The sequence below is a fragment of the Neofelis nebulosa genome, chromosome 3 (genome assembly GCF_028018385.1).
Source record: "Neofelis nebulosa isolate mNeoNeb1 chromosome 3, mNeoNeb1.pri, whole genome shotgun sequence".
In the NCBI taxonomy this organism is placed as follows: domain Eukaryota; kingdom Metazoa; phylum Chordata; class Mammalia; order Carnivora; family Felidae; genus Neofelis; species Neofelis nebulosa.
The window spans coordinates 204121888-204144010 of record NC_080784.1 but is presented as its reverse complement, the minus strand read 5'-3'; the positions used below and the strand labels follow the sequence as shown (position 1 = coordinate 204144010).

The 22123-nt window shown below is 62.0% G+C and overlaps 1 protein-coding gene and 1 long non-coding RNA gene across 6 annotated transcripts in view; one reads left to right on the top strand and one right to left on the bottom strand.

Annotated features, from left to right (window-relative positions):
* HTRA3 (HtrA serine peptidase 3) overlaps nt 1–3434 on the bottom strand; it is a 30992-nt gene extending 27558 nt beyond the window's left edge. For 2 of the 4 annotated variants that reach the window (XR_009259796.1, XM_058723197.1), the window contains exon 1: nt 2816–3434. Coding sequence is in view for 3 of the 4 variants with exons in the window: in XM_058723197.1 (XP_058579180.1) it covers nt 2816–3329 (514 nt within the window). In the remaining variant the exon portion in view is untranslated. The remainder of the gene's footprint in view (nt 1–2815) is intronic. The other 2 variants (XM_058723198.1, XM_058723196.1) reach the window with 2 other exon arrangements.
* On the top strand, nt 2240–13092 carry LOC131507890 (uncharacterized). Of its 2 annotated transcripts, XR_009259797.1 has the most exons (3): nt 7204–9337; nt 9798–10635; nt 11502–13092. It is a non-coding gene; the product is annotated as an uncharacterized LOC131507890 (long non-coding RNA). The 2 variants fall into 2 exon arrangements; XR_009259798.1 differs by lacking the exons at nt 7204–9337; nt 9798–10635 and adding an exon at nt 2240–2573.
* The last annotated feature ends 9031 nt before the right edge of the window (nt 13093–22123 follow it).

Genomic DNA, 22123 nt, shown 5'->3' with positions numbered 1-22123 from the left:
ACAGTGGGCGGGAATTCTGTGCAGAAATGCCCGGGCTGGGCAGTGCCTCACCTGCCGTCATGTGTAGACATCACCCGGCACCTTCTGGCTGGACCCTTGGGAAGGCGGGGGAAGGGTGGATGCTGCTCTATGGCGGCCGAGCCCAGTGGAGCTGACCTGACTCCAGGCCCCGGGGGCCCTGCGGTCCCCTGCCTGAAGAACGAAGCCTGGGACCCACGACGGTGCCGCCTTCCAAGCCAGCCAGAGCCGAGGCCTGAACAAGAGGCCTCAGACCCCCTTGACCTCTCCCTGCCTCACTGAGCGCCTCTGCGGTGCCTGAAGGGCCAGACTGGCAAGGCCCGATGAGACGGCACTGGCCCGAGACCCCGGCGCAGCAAGGATTCCGCAAGGACAGGATTCTGCACGGGTAGCCGGCAGAAACCTAGGTGTCTGAGGTCCCTGTACCTGGGGCGATGATGATGGCACAAGGGCCAGGAGTGAGGGCGGGGCCACACTGCGCGAACGGTGCTCACGGACCCCAGCCCCGCGCCCTCCCCACCCCTCTCTTTAAGGCTCCCGCCCCCCCCCCCCCACCCCGAGGCTCACAGGGTCCTGTGCCCGGGGGACCTTGCCCTCTGCCTCTGCTGTGCTGCGTCCCTCCCGCCGCCCCCTCCTTTGCTGGGAGAGCTCCCGCTCACCGTCCACGGCTCGGCACAGAAGCTGACTCCCCGCGTGAAACAGAGATGGGGGTGGGGGCAGGAGTCCTGGCAGCGACAGTAACACGGGAACTAACACACGGTCTGCGGATTGCCCATCAGGGGCACGTGCCCACGCACCTCGGCCGTCAGTCCCCGCCCCTGCTCTCCCCGGCGGCTGCTACTGGCTGCCTCACTGTCATCAGAGGGGAAGGGGGGCGGTAAGCAAGCCGCCTGAGGCCACGCAGTGGCGCCCTAACCCGTGACCCCTGCGCTGGCAGCCGCCCCCTGTGCACCGAGCGACCTGTGCACCTGTCTGCCGTCAGGCTCTCGCCCTCTTCTCACCCTCCCACGTGTCTCCCCGACCCTCAGGTGTCTCCAGGGCAGGGCGTGGACAGGGTCGGCCCCATCCCAGCACCCTTGCCACCAGCCGGGGGCCAGCTGGACACACAGGGAAGGTACTTTACAAACGTGGACTCGATCAGTCAAGAAACGAGGGTTTCCAAATGCTCAGACGGCCTCCAACCTCCCTGCCTTCCCTGCCCCCAGCCCTGGAGCCTTATTCTAAGAGCGTCCCCCACATGCGGGAGTCAGGGTTGGGGGGGGGCCCGTGGAGACAACCACGCCGTAGTGGGCAGGCTCCAGCCCCACCCCGAGCCCCCTGTGTCTCAGAGACATCGGCGTGGCCTGAGGTGGGCCCGCCAGTCCCAAGCCCCAGGGCGGATGGGCCACCCGCGAGGGGGCAGTGTCTAAATACCCACCACCCGTCCCTGGGACTTTGCCCGGCACCGGGCTCTCCTCCCTCACTCTCCTGGACACCATCCAAACACAAGCCTGACCATATCACCCTCACCTCCCTCCAAGCCCTTCACTGGCTCCCCCAAACAATCACACTTAGGCCTATCTAGTGTTTCCCGGACTGGGTTCCTCAGAACCCCAGTGTGCCAGGAGGTCATACGTGCTCTGCTGACACCTTCTTGGAAAACGCTGGGTTTTATTATTTTTGTGTGTGTGGTGTGTGGGGAGGGGGCGTCCGACCGCAGGTGTCCCTGGAACTTCTGACAGACTCAGGCATCAACTGGGGAAGTCCGGCCTGCAAGATGGAGTCCAAGCCACTGGCACGACACTTATGGCCACTCGTCACCCATCCCTGCCGACCTGCCAGCCCTGGGTGTCACACACGCACACACACACACACGCGCACACACACACACGCTCACGCTCACGCGCGCACTACTCCCCGTTCCCGGAGAGCCCTTCCCTACCGCCGCCTGGAACATCCGTCCCCGGCGTGAGATTCAGTTCGGATGCTTCTCATCCCTGAAGCGCTGCAGGTGATATACTCCCCACGGGGCTCCCAGGGCCACAAGCCTGTCCTCGAGGTTAGCGTCTCCCGCCCTGAGGCTACGAAACGAGGGCCCACACAGGGCTTGACTCATCCCCCTGACCTTGGGGCTCAAGCACACCGCGACCCCAAGCACCTATTGGACCAACGCCTTCCTAGGAGGCGCCCCAAACAGATAAAGGGACGGCAGGGTTTTCTAGCATTTTCTTCCACGCACAGGGTCCAGCTGTGCGGCAAGAAGCAGCCCCGGGCCAGCTCCGGGTGGGGGGAGGTCGTCCTGGGGTTTGGAGGGACAGAGCAATTTCCTGCCTCAGCAGCCTGTCCCAGGAGGCTCCGAGCCGCGCAGAGACCCCACAGGCTCCATCACCATTCCCAATAGCCCTCTGGAGACCGGCACGCTTAAGACCAGCTCAAAAGAAAGAGGACGTTGGATGTCGCTCAAGAGAACATCCGGACTGGGTGAGATGTAAGACCAGGAAAGACTGCCTTCCACCCAACACCCCCGGGGCGGAGCAGAGCGGAATACGGGACCGCGGAAAGGATACGCAAGACAGGTACGAGTTGATGAGACCAGACCCCTTGGCGGTCAGGAGAGCACCGAGTTTCCCCCTTAAACCACTTCTGTGACCCTGGGCCTCAGTTTCCCCACCTGGAAGACCAGGGGTCTGGCTAGATGATTTCCAAAGGGCCTGCCCACGATGCCCAGCCTGGGCCGACGTCCGGGCTCCTCCAAGCTCCGCGCCTCAGTTTCCCCGGGAGGGGCCACCCCCTTCCACCCCGCGCCCCCCTCGCTTACCCGACGGGCAGGCGCCCTTCTGCAGCTGGCGCACGGGCGTCCCGGAGAGCTGCAGCGCGCGCCGGCTGGCCGCCTGCAGCGCGCACACGCTGGCGTAGGTGTGCCCGTCGGTGCCGCACACGGCGTGCGCCCAGCGGCAGCGGCACACGCCGCGCGCGCACTCCAGGCTCTCCCCGCACGGCGAGTCGAGGGGGCGGCCGCACGGCTCGCCCTCGCTGGCGGCGCACACCAGGCAGCAGTTGCACTGGTCGGGCACGTAGCCGCCCGGACAGCGGGGACTCGGGCACCGGGACACGTCGCAGCGCGCGGGGCACGACGCGGCCGGGGGCTCCCGGGCCAGCGCCAGCGCGGCCAGCGCGGCCAGGAGCAGCGCGCGCGCCTGCATCGCGGCCGGGCCGGCGTCCGGCCGCAGCAGCGCGGGGGACGGGCCGGGGACCAGCGGGGGCGCCGAGGCGGTGCTGGGGCCGGGCTGCGGCCGCCTGCGGAGGGGACGGGGAAGGGCGCGCCGCCACATGCGCCGGCGGCTCCGGCGGGCGGGCAGCGGGACCGCTGGGGCACGCGGGGGCGGGGACCGGAGAGGCGCCCGCTCCTTCTGGGCCGACGCTGCGCGCCCGGGGCCCCGCCGCACTTAAAGGCGCGCGCGGCCCGCCCTCGCTGGAAGGGACGGCCCGGCCCCTCGGCCAGCCCCGCCCCGGCCCCCGCCGGCCCCCGCCCGGCCTGGCCTTCCGGGGCCTAGACCCAGCCGGCCGGCCTGGCCTCGGAAACGCGGGCGATGGGTTTGCTGGGGGGCCTGAGGGGCGGGGCCGCGGGCGGGAGGAGCCACCAGGGCACAGGCCTCCTTCGGGCGCTCCCGGAGTCCCGGTGCCAGCCGCGTCCCTGTCCGTGCCCAGGATTCCTCTCCCCGTGGAAATTGACAAGCCCGGATCTCCCTGCCCCGCCTCCCCAGCGCGTCCCCCCCCCCCCCCCCTCCTTGCCCCAAGTCCAGCTTGGAGGTCCAGCAGATGTCACCCCGGCCTGGCTCCCCACCTCCACCAGGGACAAAACCTCCAGGAAGCACCGCCCTAGGCCCGGACTTCCCTCCTCAGAGCTTGGAGGGCGCGACCTCTTACTGACATGCCCGACCCAGTTCTGCCTGTCTGGGGGTTCCGGCCCTCAGCGCTCTGTGACCCTGGCAGCCGTCCACAGCTCTGTGCCTCAGTTTCCCCCTCCACCAGAGGAGAAGGAAGAGCACTTTGCTAGCTCACAGGATTGCCGGGAGGAGCCCACGGAGGGCTTGGGGTACGGGACTCTCCTCTGGCGGGCGGCAAACCAGGAGCTGGTCACCACCTCGTGGAGCCGAGGCTCCGAAGCAGAAGCCGATCAGTCAGAGTGGCGGCACGTCGAGCAGGGAAAAAACGCCGGCGCGCCAGCCCTGGGACCGGAGATCCTCACCCTGTTTGTGTCGTGAGCCCCGCCGGGCACCTGCTGAAGCCTGGGGAGGCAGGCTGTCTCTCGGAAGGACGCTGTTGTAAACGCATGAAACACACTGGGCAGCATTGCGACGGAAAGGAGCCACCCAAACGCAGAGATTAAAATAGAGCAACGAAATAAGTCTGTGATGGACACACGGGCCTCTTTGTGAACGTGTTAAATAACAGCGTCTGGCCAGGGGCGGGGTTACCAGCCGAGATCTGCAAGCAGCTCGGAGCAGAAGGGACACTTGGGGTGCCCGCAGCAGCCACGGTGGTCATGGAAACACCTGTGGCTTCTCTCGGCGACGGTCACAGGCGGCTCCGTGGCTTGAGCCTACCTCGCCACGGAAGGAAATGCTGCCCTTCAGGGAGGGGCGTTGGTGACCACAGAGATGTCGGTTCTCACCCAAGTTTACGGCCACCCAGGGTGGGAACCGCGGGCCCAGAGGAAGGAGAAGGAGCGGGGGAGGGACGCGGGGCAGGCGCTGGGGGGCCCCCGGCCGTGAGCACCGTGGGGTCCCGAGAGGCAGTGGCCACGAGCATGGACGACAGGCGGTGGGGTGTGAAGGGAGGCTGGGGCTTCCTCTTCTCAAAGGGGCAACAGGGACATGTGCTTTTGCCCCCCCAAAACCGGAAATGTCTTTTTCTTTGAAGACGTGGAGGATTTCAGGCCCTTTCCTGGAATGACCCCGAACGCCAGGGGTTGGGGACTCCGGGACTGGGCTCCTGGTTTGCATCTCCTGCCGGACGGGCTCAGGCCTCAGCGGTAGAGGGAGTGGCCTGCCCAATGGGGGCATCGTGACCCAGAGCAGACCCTTCGTAGGGGTCCCATCATGCTGCAGACGCCCATCCCTCAGGCCAGTGCTTTCTGGTGCCCGGATTCTACAGGGCCCAGAAGAGCAGAGACCTCAGGAAGGGCCAAGAGCTCACTTCTTCTCATCTTTTTTGTCTACAGGTGGGGAAACTGAGGCTCCCCCAGGGCTGGCCGCTGCTACAGACCGAGCTATACGGCCCTCCATAGCTACTGCTGCTCCTGGGCCCTGGGGGCTCTGCATACGTTGTTTGGCTCAATTTTCACGGTGCCTAGGAGGCTCCGGAAGGCGCAGGTCACAGCGTGTGGCAGGCTGGGACTCCAGTCTGGGTCTTTCTGCCAGTCTGAGCTCTTCCGTCCAGACCACACTGCCCCCAACGGTCACCTTTGAGTTTTACAACCGCCTTGCAAAGGGGTGTTTACTCCTAGCACAGAGCGGGAAACCGAGGCCCAGAGTGAAAGGAAACATACAAGCTTCCCTCCTCCACTTGGACGGTGGGGTGTGGTTCCTGGGGTCACCTTTGTGCGCCCCTGGCGTGGGCAGGCTGGGCTCACGCGGGCTGCAGCGAGCACGGGTTGGCCCCAGGCCCAGACCTCTGCTGGAATCTGTTTCCAGATGTCAGGAGCCACTGCCTGGGAGACAGTGGGAACAGCGCCCCCTGCTGCTCGTGCTCCTTCCTGCCTCCCGCCCAGCGAACCAGGACGCCCCCCACCCACCAGGAGGCGGGGCGAGGGAGGCTATGGGACCCCTTCCTGGGCACCTGAGTCTCTCCCGGAGCCCTGCCCTCCCGTGGGTGCGCGTTCCTCGAAGGGTGGCGCTTTAAGGAAAGCAGACGCTCCACTGTCAGGACCTACAGGGAACGGGAGGCAGGCTGTCCACGGTCCAGCCTTCACGACTGGGCTGTGCGGGTGTCCCCGGGCACCCTGCCAGGCCCTCTCTGGTCCGCCACTGTCATCCGCTCTCCGACACTGCCCACAAATGCTGGACACTATTTCGTTGGCAGAAATGTGTCATCCATTCGTGTGCATTTACTCCCCCTCCCCGCTCCCACGTTTAAGGCTCTTCGTGAGCAAGAACAAGAAAAAAAAGAGAAAAGAGAAACAGAACAAAGCAAATAAAAGGGGGGGGAGGGAAGAAACATAATGGGAAGCCAGAAATGAGGGTAATATGCAAACTGGTTTTAGCGCATGCCCATAAATTTGTCTCCGAGCTTCCTTGTAGCCAGGGCAAAGAGGGAAACGTGATGTCCATGTGATGGAAACGAGCCCATTATCCCAAGCAGCCTATTTTTTCTCACCGTCGAGGAGAGAAGGGTCCCCCGGGGAGCCTCAGAAAGAAGATGCTGCCGACGTCCTGAAAGCACGCTCCACGGTGGGGCCTGTGTGGCTTCTCGTGCAGTATTCCTCGGTGGGGACCCGGGCCAACACAGCTCAGGGATCCCGCGAGACGCTCCATTGGTCAGCAGGCGTGACCTGCATTCTCCTGGGGGTTTGCCACTCCTCCGGCAGTGGGGCCTGCGCTTGGCAGAAAGTTGTAGAAGCTAAGTCGGGAGCAGGGGCTGAGATCCTGAGGTTGGTGGGAACCGCCTCGCCCGCCCACTCATGAGCACACGTGCCCCACGCCAGGCCTCCGCAGGTGCCACACGGCCACAGGCAAAGAGATCCACGAACCCTTGTTCCGTGAACAGGCTGGACTCAGCCCATGTAGTTTGGGGCACACAAGACAGCAGGGCAAGAAGGTTCTAGAAGAGGGGAGAGGGTCTGTGGGGACTGAGGGCCCTGGGAACCGTGTAGCAAGGGCCACAGATGCTGCCGTGGGACCGTCTAAGAAAACCTAGCTCAGGGGGGCGCCTGGGTGGCGCAGTCGGTTAAGCGTCCGACTTCAGCCAGGTCACGATCTCGCGGTCCGTGAGTTCGAGCCCCGCGTCAGGCTCTGGGCTGATGGCTCGGAGCCTGGAGCCTGGAGCCTGTTTCTGATTCTGTGTCTCCCTCTCTCTCTGCCCCTCCCCCGTTCATGCTCTGTCTCTCTCTGTCCCAAAAAAAAAAAAAAAAAAAAAAAAAAAAAGAAAACGTAGCTCAGGGACTGAGGCGTTGTCCCCAGGTCAGCGCTGGGGGGGGGGGGGGGGGGGGGGCCTGGCGTCACGGCAGCAGAAGCCGGCCGGAGGGTGGTCCTGGCCCTGCACTCTGCCCTATCTATGAGCTCGTGACAAGTGCCTTCTGGGGGACACCCTCACATTCTTGGGCAAAGGGGGATACTTTCCGTGGGGCTCCGGGTCCTGCACCTGCGGACGAGGGTTCTTGCTGTAAACAGTGACCTTGCCTCTGGGGTGCAGTTATGATACGACCATCTAGGTCATGCCTGACCCGGCTCCAGGCGGCAGCCCCTTGCGGAGAGGGACAGTGTCTCATCTCCCCAGGGCTGGAGCACGCTGGGCGTCACACAGCGTTACCACCCACGATTGGAATGGAATTGAGCGCATCCGGGCCGGACCTGGGCTGGGCCGGGGTCTGCCTCCCCTCCCACCCCCCGGGGCTCCCCCTGCCGTGCCTCTAGCTCTGCGGAGAGCCGGACGGGGTTGCCAGGCCCTGGTCCTCGGGCCGAGCTGTCCAAACGCCGGGCAGGCTCTACCCCGTCCCCTGACCCTCGTCCAGGCCTGGGCTTCACATGGGGTGAGGTCATAGCTTATGTCACTTGGGGACCTCAAAGACCATCCCAGGCCACACCTCAGCCTGCGATAAGACTCATCAGCCCACATCAGTGGGTGACTCAGAGGGTGGGGTGGCCAGGGGTCAGTGACCTGGGAGCATCTGTCTGCAGTCCCCTCCCCTTGGCATCCACCACACTTAGAGGAAGCGAGTCCCTCTGAGAGGGCGACCTTACCCTTCCTGGGGGGAAGGAAACCTGGGGGCCTGGCAGGGGGCCACTCCAGGACCCGGGGATTGGAGGGCCTTCCTGAGTGGGTGGCATTCGAGAGGGGCTCCGACCACCAGGGCAGGGGCTGCAGGAAGGGGGTGCAAGAAGGCAGGACACCTGGAGGGACAAGATGATTCCTCAGCTCCCGGTCCTTCAGGGTCAGTGACAGAAAGCCCCGCTCCAACTGGCCTCAACAAAAGGGAATTGACGCGGTGGGCTGGCATCAGGTATGGCCCGATCCAGGGACTCCCAATGTCCTCCGGCCCGTGTGGATTATGTTCCCCTGGTGCTGGCTGCATGACGGCCACCAGCAGAACCAGGCACCGTGCTCCAGGGCGAGTCCCCAGCAGCCCTGCAGAAGTCTCAGTGCATCTCATTGGCCCTGGGGGCTCTGCTGTCCATCCCTGACCTAGTCACGGAGGCAACGGAGTCCGGAGCTGCGTCCCGTCGGTGTCTGATCACCTGCGGGCTCGGCGTTCTCCAGAGGACGATGGTCCCTGCTGGCAGGAAGGTATATCCAGAGACCGAGCTGACAGAGGTGCTGGGTGACCGCACCAGGAGACGTGAGCATCCCCTTCCCAGGCTTCCTGGCAGGGCCTCTGCTCACACACCTCTGATGACGGGGAGCTCACCACCATCAAAGCAGTCCCTTCGGTTGGTTACTAGAATGTTCTTCCTTTGAGTTAAATTCTGCTCCTGTAACTCCCACCTTTGGACTCCCCTCGACCCCACAAGGCTGTAGAGAATACATCAGTCCCCTCATGGACAAAAGGAGGCCGTAAACACCTGAGGCCGGTCCCCAGTTGTTTCTTCTCTAGTCATTTGCTAGGTGACCTGGGGCCCCAGTTTCTTACCTACTGGAGGATGAGAAGAAAGAGGCTTCCTCCTGGGGCTCCCAAGAGCCAAAGGAGGAGATGGGTGGGGTGCTAGGATGCCCCCCAAGATTCCTGCCCCCTGGTATGCACACCCTGCGTAATTCCCTTCCCCTTGACTGTGGGTGGGCCTGACCTAATCAGGTAAGCCCTCAAAAGGAACTGGGCCCTTCCTGAAGTCTGAGGCTTAAAGCATAGAGAGCTTGGAAGTGCGAGGGGCCCAGGAAGCGGGCCACGGGGCAAGGACCCGGGGCGATCTCTAGGAGCTGAGCAGACCCCAGCTGACAGCCAGCAAGAAAACGGGAACCACAGTCCTGCAACCACGAGGAATGAATTCTGCCAACACCCTGAAGACGCTTTCCTCGCTGAGCCTCCGGTCGGGGGTGCTGCTGGCCGACCCCCTGCGAGACTTTGGGCCAGGACCAGCCACGGTGTGCCAGCCTCTTGACCCACGGAGAGAGCGAGGCAATGAAGGTGTGTGGTTTTAAGCCGCTAGGCTTGTGAGGATTTGTGACGCGACACAGAAAACAAACAGGGGGGCGAGGGCTGGGTGAGCCTATGGCCGAGGGAGCGCGTCAGGGGAGGCATGGAGGGGTGGGAGGGCAGATGGCCGGACGAGGGTGGGAGCGGGTCCTGGAGGCGGGGAGGGACCCCACTGCGGCCAGGTAGAGTGGAGCCGCCCTCAAGCTCTGCCCCGCTCACCCGGCTCTGCCCTCCTCGGAGCTTTTCCTTAAATTCTGGGAACAATGCCACCCAGGGGGCCAATCACGCCCATTTCGTGGAGGCAGAAAACTGAGCTGAGAGAGTCTAAGTGGCTTTCCCAAGGCCCCTGAACCATTGGACGAAGGACTCAGGATTAGGGAATGGTTGGGTCCGACCCCAAAGTCCGTGCTCTTTTCTCAGCACTATACTTCTGTTCGGACCCGTTTTATAGGAGGAAAACCGAGGCCCGGGGAGGGCAAGTGGGTTGCTGAGACCACCAGGCTAATCGACATGAGGTCACAGGGACTGAGCCTCTCCCCTGCAGCGGCACGAACCCTTTTACCACGTCCTCCGAAGCAGCTGCTGTTACTGACATGCCCGTTTGACGCATCAAGAATGCGGGGCCCAGAGAGGTCCAGTGACGTCCCGGGGTCACACGGCAAGCGAGCCACAGAATCCGGATTCTAACCCAGGCAGAGGGACTGGTACCTCTCGTGCGCAAGTTGGCTGGGAACCGGCCGACGCCGAGGCCCAGGCGGGGAGGCTGAGCCAAGATGGGCAGGGTAGGGGCCCGGCTGATGGAAATGATGAAATCGGGGCCCCCGGCCAGCAGGGCTTGGGCTCTTTCTTTTAAGACAACAACCCTCAGCTTTGTCTGCAGCCCAGGCCCTTCTGGGAAATCACCCCACCCTGCCCCATCCCCCACGGGGGAGGTGTTGGACGTGACCCCTCTCTTGGGAGGGTACGGCCTGTCTGTTCCGTCAGGCTCGGCTGCTCTCGGGACCGCCAGCCCCACCCACCGGGCTGGTGGCCGCGGGCCTCCACCGCCTGCCTCCCGGGAGCCGTCCGGCCTCAGGCCCCGAAGCCCTTCTCTGGCCTCATGGGAGCCTCGGGCCGGGCGATGCCCTGGGACAGTCACTCTGGCCGTCCAGGGTGTCAGGCATGGGCAAACCTGCCAGGAGCCATGGGCAGGAGTCTGGAACCCCTTTCCCTGCGCCCCCGGGCCGAGCCGCTCTTCAGACCCCGTGAGCTGTGTCCTCCGGGGTCCCCGCGGGCCAGCTGTGCTGAAGGTGAGCCAGAGACAAAGCAGCTCAGAGCTGAGGGCGAGGAGGGCGCTGATGGCCGTCTGGGGCCCCCCTCAAAGCTTTCACGTGGTGACAGGACACAGGTGCCCCCAGGAGCCCCCCTCCAACGGTCCCAGCGCCAAGTCATTTCTGGGCGACTACTGTGTTCCCTGTAGTTTGAGTCCCCACGTGTCCCGGTGGAGGGTCTCCTACCATTCCCATGTCACAGGGAAGAACACCGAGGCTCAGAGAGCTTAAGTGACTCGCCCCAGGTCACACAGCGGGCCCTGATTTGGGGGGCGGTGTGGGCTGGGGAATACCGAACGTGCTCAGTTGGAGGCTGGGGTCACGCAGTCACAAAGTGACGTGCTCCGGGCCAGAGCTAGAGCACCCCCACACACACCCAGGGGTCGTCCCGAGGGGCTTGCACACCTTCCGGGAAGGGAGCGCCTCTCACACACCCCCCCGGGGCAGCCTGCCTGCCTCGTTCCTCCAGCATCTCCTCTGTCGGCAGTGCCCCACGCCCCACGTTGTCCTGCCAGGCTGGGGTGCCCACAGCTCCCTGGGCCTCTCAGCCTGGACCCAGCGCCCACCCTGCAGCCGTTTCAGGCTCGGGCCTCAGGTCACGCTGTCTTCCTAGAACTGCTCCCCACTTTCCCAGTCCACAGGAGCCAAGTTTCAGGTCCTAGGACCTTTCAAGGGTAGGCCCTGATTGGCCCAGCACATGGGCATGTCCCGCCCCCCTTCCACGGTGATTGGTTCAGGCGTGGGTCCCCTAACCCATGAGAGTCAATTCCACTTAAGGAGCCAGTTGCCTGAGCTTCCGGCCGGAGGAGATTTTTGCCTCCAACCCAGTCTTTTTCTTTCTTCAGATGTGAGAATCAGGACCCGTGACTCTGTAACCATCCGATGACCTTGAGGGGAGTGTCTGCCTTGGCACGAAGCCACATGAGAAGTGGAACTGAGAGGAGAGAAAAAGCAGAGCCTGGGTCCTGGATCCTGGATCATGCCACGCCTGAAGCTGTACTCTGTTCTCAGTGAATTAAGTCAATAATCAGCTGGGTTGGGTGTCCTGTGGTTACCCGCAACTTAGATTGTTGCACAGAGGCCGTGTGCAGCCGGACCCCGACAGTAAATATAGATTCACAAGGAGCACTCAGCCCAGGGGCAGGGGTTATGCACCTACTGTTTACAGAGCGCCCATGATGGGCTGGGCACTGTCCCCTTTATGTGCACACCAGGCCCCCACTTTACGCGTGGGGACCTGAGGCTAAGGCCTGTGAAATGGCGGCTGGGGCTTGGCCTCTGCTCTGTCTCACCCAGAGCCTGTGTGGTTCCCCCTCCCCAGGCGGCCCGATCCCAGCGGCGGCCCAGAGCCCGGCCTCACTGGACATCTGGAACCCGGAGCATCTGGCTGCAGGCGGGAGGCCCGGGCATGGCTGGCGCCCGGAGCTCGCGGGGGGCGCACGGTGTAACCACGAGCCAGCTCTGTGACGCAGCCGGCTCCCGACCCCGCGTGTTCAGGCTCTAACGCGTCCTGCCTGCCATGTGACTGTCAGAGCCCCGTCTCTCCTCCTTCGCACGGGCACACCTGGCCTCCGCACTCTTGTGCACTGTGCCTCTCGCAGGCTGCCAGGGCACCAGCCGACCAGCCGGCAGAGACCGGGGCCCCGGGCACTGAGTGCCCCCCTCCTTGAGGGCAGCGGCACCCCACGCCTCCCACCCTCCTGGACGACGGTCTCTGCCCTCGGCCTACCTGTCCTGCCTTTGGCTTTCATCCACCCTCCGACCCACCCTCCTGCCCCAGGTCCTGGCTGGCACCTCCTCGTTCCCAGGACGCCTCACAGCGGGGACTTCCTCCTCCGTCCCTCCGGGGTTCCGACTGCACACCCCATCGCTGGCATCTCCAGTTTGGAAAACTGTACCGGCTTCAGTGACACGTGATTCACACGCCACACAAAGTACACGCGTCAGTGCGTTTTCATGTGTTCACAGACGTGTGCAGGCGTCCCCACACTTAATTTTAGGACGCCGCCGAACAAACCCTGCGCCCGTTAGCTGCCACTCCCCGCCCCCCGCCCCCCAGCAACCAGTAATGTGCCTCCTCTGTCCCTGCAGACCCGCCCTCTCCGGACATGTCAGGCACATGGAGCCCTACAAAGTGTGGCACCTGTCAGCACTCTGTTCCCTTTCACGGCTGCACAGGGGGTCCACCGCACGGCACGCGACGCTTGGTTCATCCAGTGACCGTCAAGGAGCATTTGGGAGCGCACTCCCGGGAGCAGAATTGCCGGGGCTCGCGGACCGACCTCCGGAGGAGCCGCCAGCCCGTCTTCCCGGGTGACCGCAGTGCCCTGCGCCCCCGCCGGCAGCGCCCCCGGCTCCCGCCCTCTGCCTCCTTGCCAACCCTTGCTACTTTCCGTCTCCTAAAAACGCATTAAAAGTCACCCTAATATATGTGAAGGGCGTCTCTTTGTGGTTTCGATTTGCATTTCCCTGACGGCTCATGATGTTCGTGTGCTTTTCGGCCATTTGTATGTTTTCCTTGGAGAAATGTCTGTTCAGATCCTTTGCCCGTCCTTAAATTGGGGGGCCTTTTGAAACTATTGAGTCGCAGGAGTTACCTGTAGGTTCTGGATAAAAGTCCCTTATCGAATATATGATTTGGGAGCAGTTCTCTCCCATTCTATGGATTGTATTTTAACCGGTGTCCTTGAGGCACAAAAGTCTAATTTTGATAAAGCCCAATTTGTCCGTTTCTGTGTTTGTTCGCTTGCGTTTTTAGGTGTCACATCTGAGAAGGCCTAGCCTACCCCAACGTCAAGAGGACAGCTGTGTTTTTCTCTAAGGGCGATAAAACCTTGGTGCTTCTCTATGGGCCCGGGACCCCTTCGGGTCATTCTGTGTGTCGTATGAGGTAGGGGTCCTGCTGCACCCACATGCATCCCCCTGCACCCCTGCATCCCCTGCACCCCTGCACCCCTGCGTCCCCTGCACCCCCTGCACCCAAAGAAGACACAGATGGCCGGCAGACACACGAAAGATGCTCAGCACCACTCGTCATCAGAAAATACAAATCAAAACCACGGTGAGATAGCACCTCCCACCTGTCAGAATGGCGAAAGTCAGCAACTCAGGCAACAACAGGTGTAGACGAGGATGCGGAGAGAGGGGAACCCTCGTGCGCTGTTGGTGGGAATGCACACTGGGGCAGCCGCTCTGGAGAACCGTGTGAGGTCCTCCCAAAGGTCAAAACAGAACTACCCTACGACCCGCTTCAGGGATGGACCTAAAGGAAGTGCGAGCGGGCGGCGGAGGGTTCTCTGCGCCCCCATGGTCTTGGCAGCATCATTCACGCAGCCGAGACACGGACGCAACCCCAGCGTCCGCTGAGGGACGAGCGGGTAGGGGGATGTGGCGAGTGTGGACGATGGGGCGTGACTCAGCCGTGAGACAGACGAACTGCCGGCGCTTGCGACGACACGGGCGGACCTGGGGCGCCAAGCTGAGTCGCGCGGAGAGAGACAAACAGCGCACGACAGTGCCCGTATGTGGGTCTACGGAGGCGGAGCTGGTCGGGACGGGCGGTGGGGGTGGGGAGACGCTGGTCCGGGGACACGAACTTCAGCGAGCAGGCGAATGTGGGGGCCCCACCCCACGGCGCGGTGGCCGCACCGTTTACTTGGAGGTTGCACAGAGCAGCTCTTAAAGTTCTCCCCACGAACACACGGACAGAAGTGGTGATTGTGTGTCGGGAGGGAGGTGAGCGTCCCCGCCCGCCCCTACCGCGCGGGCTCATCTCGGTGATGAGCGGCCACCCACTCCTGCAGGTGCGAGGACGTGACACAGACTCCGCACCCTGGGTGTTGGTCTTGGCCTTCGTGTGGCCTCAGGGAGACAGCTCCCGCCGGTCCTCAGGCCCCCGCACACTGGGGCTCCTCACACCGGGTGCACACTGGGCTCAGTGGTTCTAAATCTCAGGAGGCTTTGCACACCAGGGCTCTGCACACCAAGCTCTGCACACTGGGGCTTTGCACACTGAGCTTTGCACACCAGGCTCTGCACACCAGGCTCAGTATTTCTAAGTCTCAGGAGGCTTTGCACACCAGGGCTCTGCACACCGGGCTCTGCACACTGGGGCTTTGCACACTGAGCTTTGCACACCAGGCTCTGCACACCAGGCTCAGTGTTTCTAAGTCTCAGGAGGCTTTGCACACCAGGGCTCTGCACACTGGGCTCAGTGGTTCTAAGTCTCAGACAGCAATGGGACAATGTGTAGAATTTTGAGGAAAAGCTCTGCCCCACCCCCCAAAATTTCATTCCAATCAAGTCCCTCTAGTTTGTGAAGGAAACATACTGGTGCTTTAGATCTTTGAGGGCTGGGAAAGGTACGCCCATGTACTCTTGCTGCGAAAGACCGTCCCCAGATGAGCTAATGCCTCAGAGGTGAGTGGAGTCATGTGCCTGGCAGTTCATAGCATGTGGCATAAAAAGACTGGAAGCAGCTTCTGAGGTGGTTTAACCACAGAGTCAGGGAGGTAATGACACATCGGTCGCACAACGACAAGTGCCAAATTTAGTCCTAAAGGCAAAGTTGTATCTGTCACGCGTTCACTCAGCAAATAGTAAACATTGCAGAGGACAGCGGGCAGGGGCAGGTCTTAGGTCAGTGGACAGAGTCCCTGCTGTGCGGGGCTGAGGTCAAACGGAGCAGGCAGACAACGAACGAGGGAGCGTAACAGGTGTCTGGTGGTGTGACCGCTCTGGGAAACATAAGCCAGCTGAGTGGGAGGGGGCCGTGCGGGGACTGCGCTTGCACTGAGGCAGCCGGGAAGGCCTCCCTGGGAGGGGCACACTCAGCCCCGACGGGAAGGAGGTGAAGGAAGGGGGATCCTGCAGGTTTGTGGAGAGGAGGGCCGCAGGCAGCAGGGAGGGCCTGTGCAAAGGCCCTGAGGCGAGGGGATGTTTGGAGTGCTCTGGACTGCTTGGAGGAGGTCTGGTTGCTGGCCGCTGACCAGACAGCCTTGTTGGGGGTCTGAGAGCTGGGAGGGGGGTGGAGGGGGCAGAGGGAAGGGACGATGTTTACCTGCAGTTTTGCTCTAAAGAGCGGCAGAGGGAAAACTAAGAAAAGAGCAAAAACCAACAGCGTGTCTTGGCCTGAAACACCAGGTTATGTTAAGATGCAGGAAGGGATTGGTGTGGAGGGAGGAGCACGGGATCCCCGTGGGCTTGTGGGGCCGGGAGCCGGGACTGCAGGACACACAGCTCAGGAGGTGTGAGGGAAAGTGGGAGCCTCCGCCTCCCAGATACGGTGGGAGGAGAGCAGGTTTGGAAATTCTGCGTGTTATATGATTGCGACATTACAACACACACACACACACACACACACACGGTTTTTACAGGAGGAAATGTTTGAAGTTGTCACTTCTCTGTACATGGTCTGTGGTTGGAATGTTCTTTTTGACTACTTTTCTACACAAGAAATGTTTCTTAACTGCTTCTGTAAGCAGTATATATATATATATATATATATATATATATATATATATATTAAATTTCCTTTTAAGAAATCCTCTGGGTGCCTGGGAGGCTCAGTCAGTTGAACATCTGACTCTTGATTTCGGCTCAGGTCATGATCTCGAGGTTCGTGGGTTTGAGCCCTGCATCGGGCTGCATGCTGACAGCACAGAGCCTGCTTGGGAATCACTCTCTCCCCCCCTCTCTGGCCCTCCCCAGCTCTCTCTGTCCCTCTCAAAATAAATAAACACGCTTAAAAAAATAAAACAAAATTTAACAAGCCTTTTTACATCCTTATACAAAAGAGTGAAGCTGGACCCCTACCTCACACCATATCCAAACATTCACTCAACGTGGATCAAAGACCTAAACGTAACAGTAAGACAATAAAACTCTTGGGAGAAAAATTAGGGAAAAGCTTCATGACGTTGAATTTGGTGACTGTTTCTTGGATAGGACGCCACGGGCACAGGCCTCCGTCAAAACGAAACCCCTTGTATGTCAAGGACACAATCGGTCAACAGAGGGAACAGGCGACTGACACACACACCTGCTGGTGGCACATCTGACGAGGGGCGAGTGTCCAGAATGCACGGGGGAGGTGACCACACTCTGGAGATGCTGGTGGTTGCACGTTATGAATGCGCTTAATGCTGCCGAACTGTATACCTAAAAATGGTTCAAAGGTAAATTTTATCTTAAATATATTTCACTACAATTAAAAAGACATCACAGCTCCTTTAACAGGACGGAATGGTCCCGTGCTCTAGCCAAGGTCAGCCTCGGCCATCCCATGCAACCCCTTCCCGGTCCCCACCTCAGGCCTGTGCCCACACTGTCCTTCTGCACGGCCGCCTTCCTTCCACCTGCCCCTGTCCCTAAGGCCCGGCTCAAGGTCCTGTCCTCCACCCACACAGTTGTACTCGGGACCCCAGGCAGCGAAACGCCCATTCTGGGGTCACTGGGCAGGCTGGTGTCCAGGGTAGGTCTGACCCCAGTGTTTCTCACCCACGCCCAGCCTCCCCAGCCCTCCCTGGGCACCTGCTCCCGGGCACGTAGCTGCGTCCTGGGTGGTGTTGCACCGGGAGGGTCTCAACCGTGCCAGGTGCCCAGAGCCTCGTTCTGTGTTCACTGCGGCCACGGAGTCCACTGGAAGGAGGGTGTTATAAGGCCACGTTTCCGTGAACGCAACCCCCTGGGGCTGCTCTCCAGCAAAGCTGCCCTTTGCAGCCCGGTGAGAAGCAGAAGTGGTTCAGGGTGGCCCTGTGCGAGGACAGCCGCGTGGTCTCTCGTACCAAACCGAGTGAGGCTTCAGGGCAAGGTCCCTGCCTGCTCACCCCCAGCCCGCGGCTCGCTCTTTCAGGGTGGGGCGGGGAGAGCCGGACGCACAGACAGGGACAGACTCCCCTGCAGAGAGAGCTGCTCACCGCTGGGCTCCAGGGCTCCCAGGACCTCTCCTGAGGAAGAAGGCTTCGCATAGCACTTAGCTGTGGGTGCTTCTCCCCACGGCCCTTTCAGTCCGCCGAGCGCTGGGATCGCCTCGGAGGCCACACGGCCGTTGCTCAAGAAAGTGTGCCCCACGGGGCACGAAGGCTTCATGCTTCGTGAAGAGGGTGTCCCCGGGGTGAAAGAGACGACAATATGCACGGAAGGGCCGTATGATGCCTTTTTGTAAAAATCAGAAAGGGTATGTGCCTACTCGTCCCTCCTATCCGGGTCTGGGAGGAGATTCTCCAAACTGCGCCTCTCGGAGGTGGGACTCGGGCTGATTTTTCCTTTAATGATTGCCTTTCTCTACATAGACACGTACTGAGGGTACGACAGTCGAGAGTTACTTTGGAGCCGTGTTCGTGTGTGTGCACACGTGTGTGGGGGTGTGTGCGTGTGCAATGTAGGCGTGGGTGTGCACGCACACACCTGTGTGCACATCGTGTGAGTTCGAGCGGTGTGGGCAGGTGTTGTGGGAACGTTGCTCCGTCTGGGTGCGTGTCAGTGTTTACAGGCCGGTCACTGTCTTCTCCAGCAGACAGTCCTGGTCCCCAGGGCCATTCCCAGGGCCAGGAGGAGGGTTCTTCCCAGACTTGCGGTCCTGGGGTTGTTTCCGGATGGGGGAGGCGGGCTGGCCGCCTCCAGCTGGTGGCCGGCGGGCGTCTGGGATGCTCAGAGCTCAGGACTGACCTCCGGCGCCCGGAAGGCGGAAGGTCAGGTCCACCAACAACCTCAGGGAAAAACACTCACTTTCCCATCTGTCACCGCAGAGGAGCAGAGTTTGGCCGGGCCGGGAAGCAGCCGCCTCCATTGTACAGATGTGGAAACTGAGGCCCAGGGAGAGCATGAAACTTGCCCAAATCACGGAGCTGGCGAGCGGCCGCAGGGCACGGACTCCTGGGCTCAGAGCTTTGCCACCACCCCAGGCTCCAGGTGGACATGATTTGGGGGGACGCTATTCAACCCGCTCCCTGTCCTCAGGCTCTCTCCAGGCTCCCGAGCCAGATTTTCAGCCTGTTGGCAAATAGCTCTTGCTGTTAATTTCTCGACCCCCCCCCCGCCCATTCCCGGTGCCGCTTCTGTCCCCCAGCCGCAGGCCCGCGGCCCTCATGAACGTGAAAGAAATGAGCCATTAGTGAGTAAGCAAAGTGTCAAAACAGACACAGGTGATGGGGGCGGGTCCTCCCCTCACCCCTCCCAAAGGAAAGGAAACCCAGCTCTCAGAATCCAGACCCCAGACCCAGAACAAAGGAGCCCTCGGGGGGAGGCAGGATCACACACACACCGTGGAGGCCCTGAGCCGCCGGCTTCCCCGGAGGAAACCGCCAGCTTCCGCCTGGGCTCCTGCCTCCCACAGGGCCAGCCGCGCTCACACGGCCCAACCTTCCCAGGGACCCACCACTGCCGGGAAGCCGGTCTCCGGTCTCCTTCCCAGGCTCCAGGACGGGCTTCCCGCTGTCCCTCCCTCGGGGGACTCGGGCGGCTGGTATGGAGGGGACCGGCGCCCCCTGCCCGCCTCCGTCTGTGTTTGGTGGGGGGCCCACAGCCCCACCTCCCTCACTGCCCTCTATGGGGCAATGGAGGGGGGCTGAATGGCCCTCGACAGGTGGCAGCGGCAGGAAGACGACCCCCCCCCCCCCCCGAGAAATGTCCACATCCTAACCGTGGTCGTGTGAATGTGACCTCATACGGCAAAACAAGGAGTTTGGAGATGAGTTTACGTGAAGGATATGAAGAGGGGGGTTATCCCGGATTAGCTGGTGGGCCCGACCTGGGTTCGCAAGCGTCCTTCTCGGGGGGTGGGGGGAGCAGAGTGTGAGCACACACACGGGGGGGGGTGATGGGGGAGGTTTCCAGGATGCACCCTGGAAGGTTCCAGAGACACAGCCACCGGCCCAGCCGTGCGGCAGCCCAGCCCCCGAAGCCGGAAAAGGCAGGAAGCCATTCTCCCGGGCCCCCGGAGGGAGGAGCCCCTGCCGACTCCCCCATTTCAGAGTCTGGCCCCCAGACGGTGAGAGGGTAATTTCTGTCGTTTTAAGCCCCCCGCGTGTGTTACAGCCGCCACAGGAAGCCAACGCACTCCTAGCCTTGAACAAATGAATATGAAGTTAAAAAAAATCCTGAAATACTGACTCGCAGTCCAGACCCCTACGTCCACCTGCCGCGTTTCCCTCACCCCTGCCCCTTCCCCCAAAGGACCCACCCAGCCCGCGGAAGAGAGAGACGTGCCGGCACCAAGCCCACCAGCGCCGGCAACTCGGGCAGCGGGAAGGGTCTGAGAGCGGAGACTCAGTCCCTCGGTGGTCCCCAAGACTGCCCGCTGGACTCTCTGGGCTTTCGAAAATTCCAACGCCGGGTCTCCACCTCGGGCCAAATGACAAGAAAGTCGGGCCCCAGTGACTGCAGAGACCATGTTCTTTCCATTCGTAGCGACCCAATCACTTTGGTTTTATTTGTGTATGTATTTTTACTGTTTACTCATTTTTGAGTGAGAGTGCGCAGCAGGGGACGGGGGGACAGAGGGGGGGACGGGGGGGACAGAGGGGGGGACAGAGGATCTCCGGCAGGACAGCAGAGAGCCCGAGGTGGGGCTCAAACTCCCGTACCGTGAGATCACGACATGAGCTGAAGTCAGATGCTTCACCAACTGAGCCCCCCAGGCGCCCCTCACTTTGGTTTTAAGTGTGGCCACCTTAGGATAGGAACTTGGCCAACTTGGGGTGTTCCTCCCCTTGCCCTCGGTTCTCAGGGGTAACGGTTGGCTCAGCTGCCGAGGAGACACCCCCAGCCCTGGACGCCCCTGCTGGCCGCGGGGTCTGGTGCTGGGGGCGGGGTGTCCCATCCTGCCGGCCCTCGCTCACACCCTCCTCGAGGGGGCTGCCAGCCGGGTGCCCCCCAGAGGACTCTCGACACGTCCACGGCCTCCACGCCGGGGGGTCTGACAGGCCGTCGCCCTCGGCCAGAGTCGCTCTGTTGCTGGGGCCGCGTCGGATAACGTTCTTCCCGCCACCCCGATCTGATTCCCTAAGGGAGTTCGGGGGCCCCACGGCAGAAGGGGCCCTTTGTAGTCAAAGTCCCCCCCCCTTGGCCCAGAGCCTCCCCCACTCCCAGCGCCCCCACGAGAGGGCGCTTTTGTTAAATTGGCGAACCCGCGTGGGTACGCAGCCCCCAGTTCGCGTCAAGGTCCCTCTCGGCATGTGCCTTCCGCGGGCTCGGACGCACGTGTGATGGCAGGCAGACCCGCCGTTACGGTCTCGCCCGGCGCAGTCCACTGCCCTCGACACCCCTGGGCCCCGACCTGTTCTGCCCTCCCCGGCCCCCAGCCCCCGGCCACCGCTGATCTTACCGTCCCCGCCCTCCTGCCTGTTCCGGAATGTCCCGTGGATGGTCGGCCACACGGCGTGCGGCCTTTTCAGACTGGCCGCTCGCCCTCAGTCATGCGCGTCCACACTTCCTCCGGGTCTCTTGCCGGCTTGATGGCTCGTCTCTTTCTAGCGCCAGGTAATACCCCGCCGTCTGGAGGGACCGCGGCTTATTCGTCCGTCACCTGCTAAGGCCACGTTAGTTACTCCTGGGTTTTGGTGATTATGGATAAAGATGCCGTTCACACCCGAGCTCAGCTTTTGGTGTGGACATAAGCCGTCGGCTCCTTTGGGTAAACGCCAAGCAGCGCGATTGCGGGATCCGGTGGCGGATGTTTACGTCCGTGAGGAACCGCCGCCGATCTCCCGAAGCGGCCGCACCGCGATTCTGAGTTCCCGCCAGCCGTGACCGGCAGCTCCTGTCGCTCTGTGTCCTCGCCACGTGTGTGTGTGTTGGGGGGGGGGGGGGCAGAGTCCTGGATTTGGCCGTTTGAATAAGTGTGTAATACATGTATGTCCCCATTTTTGGTTTTTAATGCAATGCTCGCCATGATAGAGTGGTTCCCACCTGTCACCAGACGACGTCATCACAACATTGTGGGAGGAGTTCCCGGTGCTGTAGTTCCATCCCTACGATTATGTATTTTATTCCTGTAGGTTATTTTGTAACAGTAGCCGCTTCTAATAGGAAACCGTCTCTGGTGGCTTCGTTCTTGTTCTTCGTTTGTTAAACGCAGGTTCATCGTCCCGAGCTGTTCTCAGCCCTCCAGACTTTGCTCTGAGCCCTACGAGCCCGGCCCTCCCGGAATTAAAAACAAAACCCACCCGATGTCGAGGGCTGCGGAGCCGGGCCGGGCCGGGGGAGGGGAGAAGGGGGGAGGGGTGCCGGGGAGGCTGCTACAGGCTCAGGACAGCCAGACAGCGGCGTCTGCTCCCAGAGCTGCCTTCAGTGACCTCGGGTGGGCCCCCGGGATTGGCCAGGCTGCGAGGGTCCCCTCCGCGGGAATCAGCCTCAAGGTGGCAAACCTCACGTGAGTCGAATCAGGATGGCGGTCGTCGGGGGCACCTTGTTTCTCCTGCCGGCGGCCTCGTGCTCGCCAAGGGGGCTCGGCTGGCTACGCCGAGGC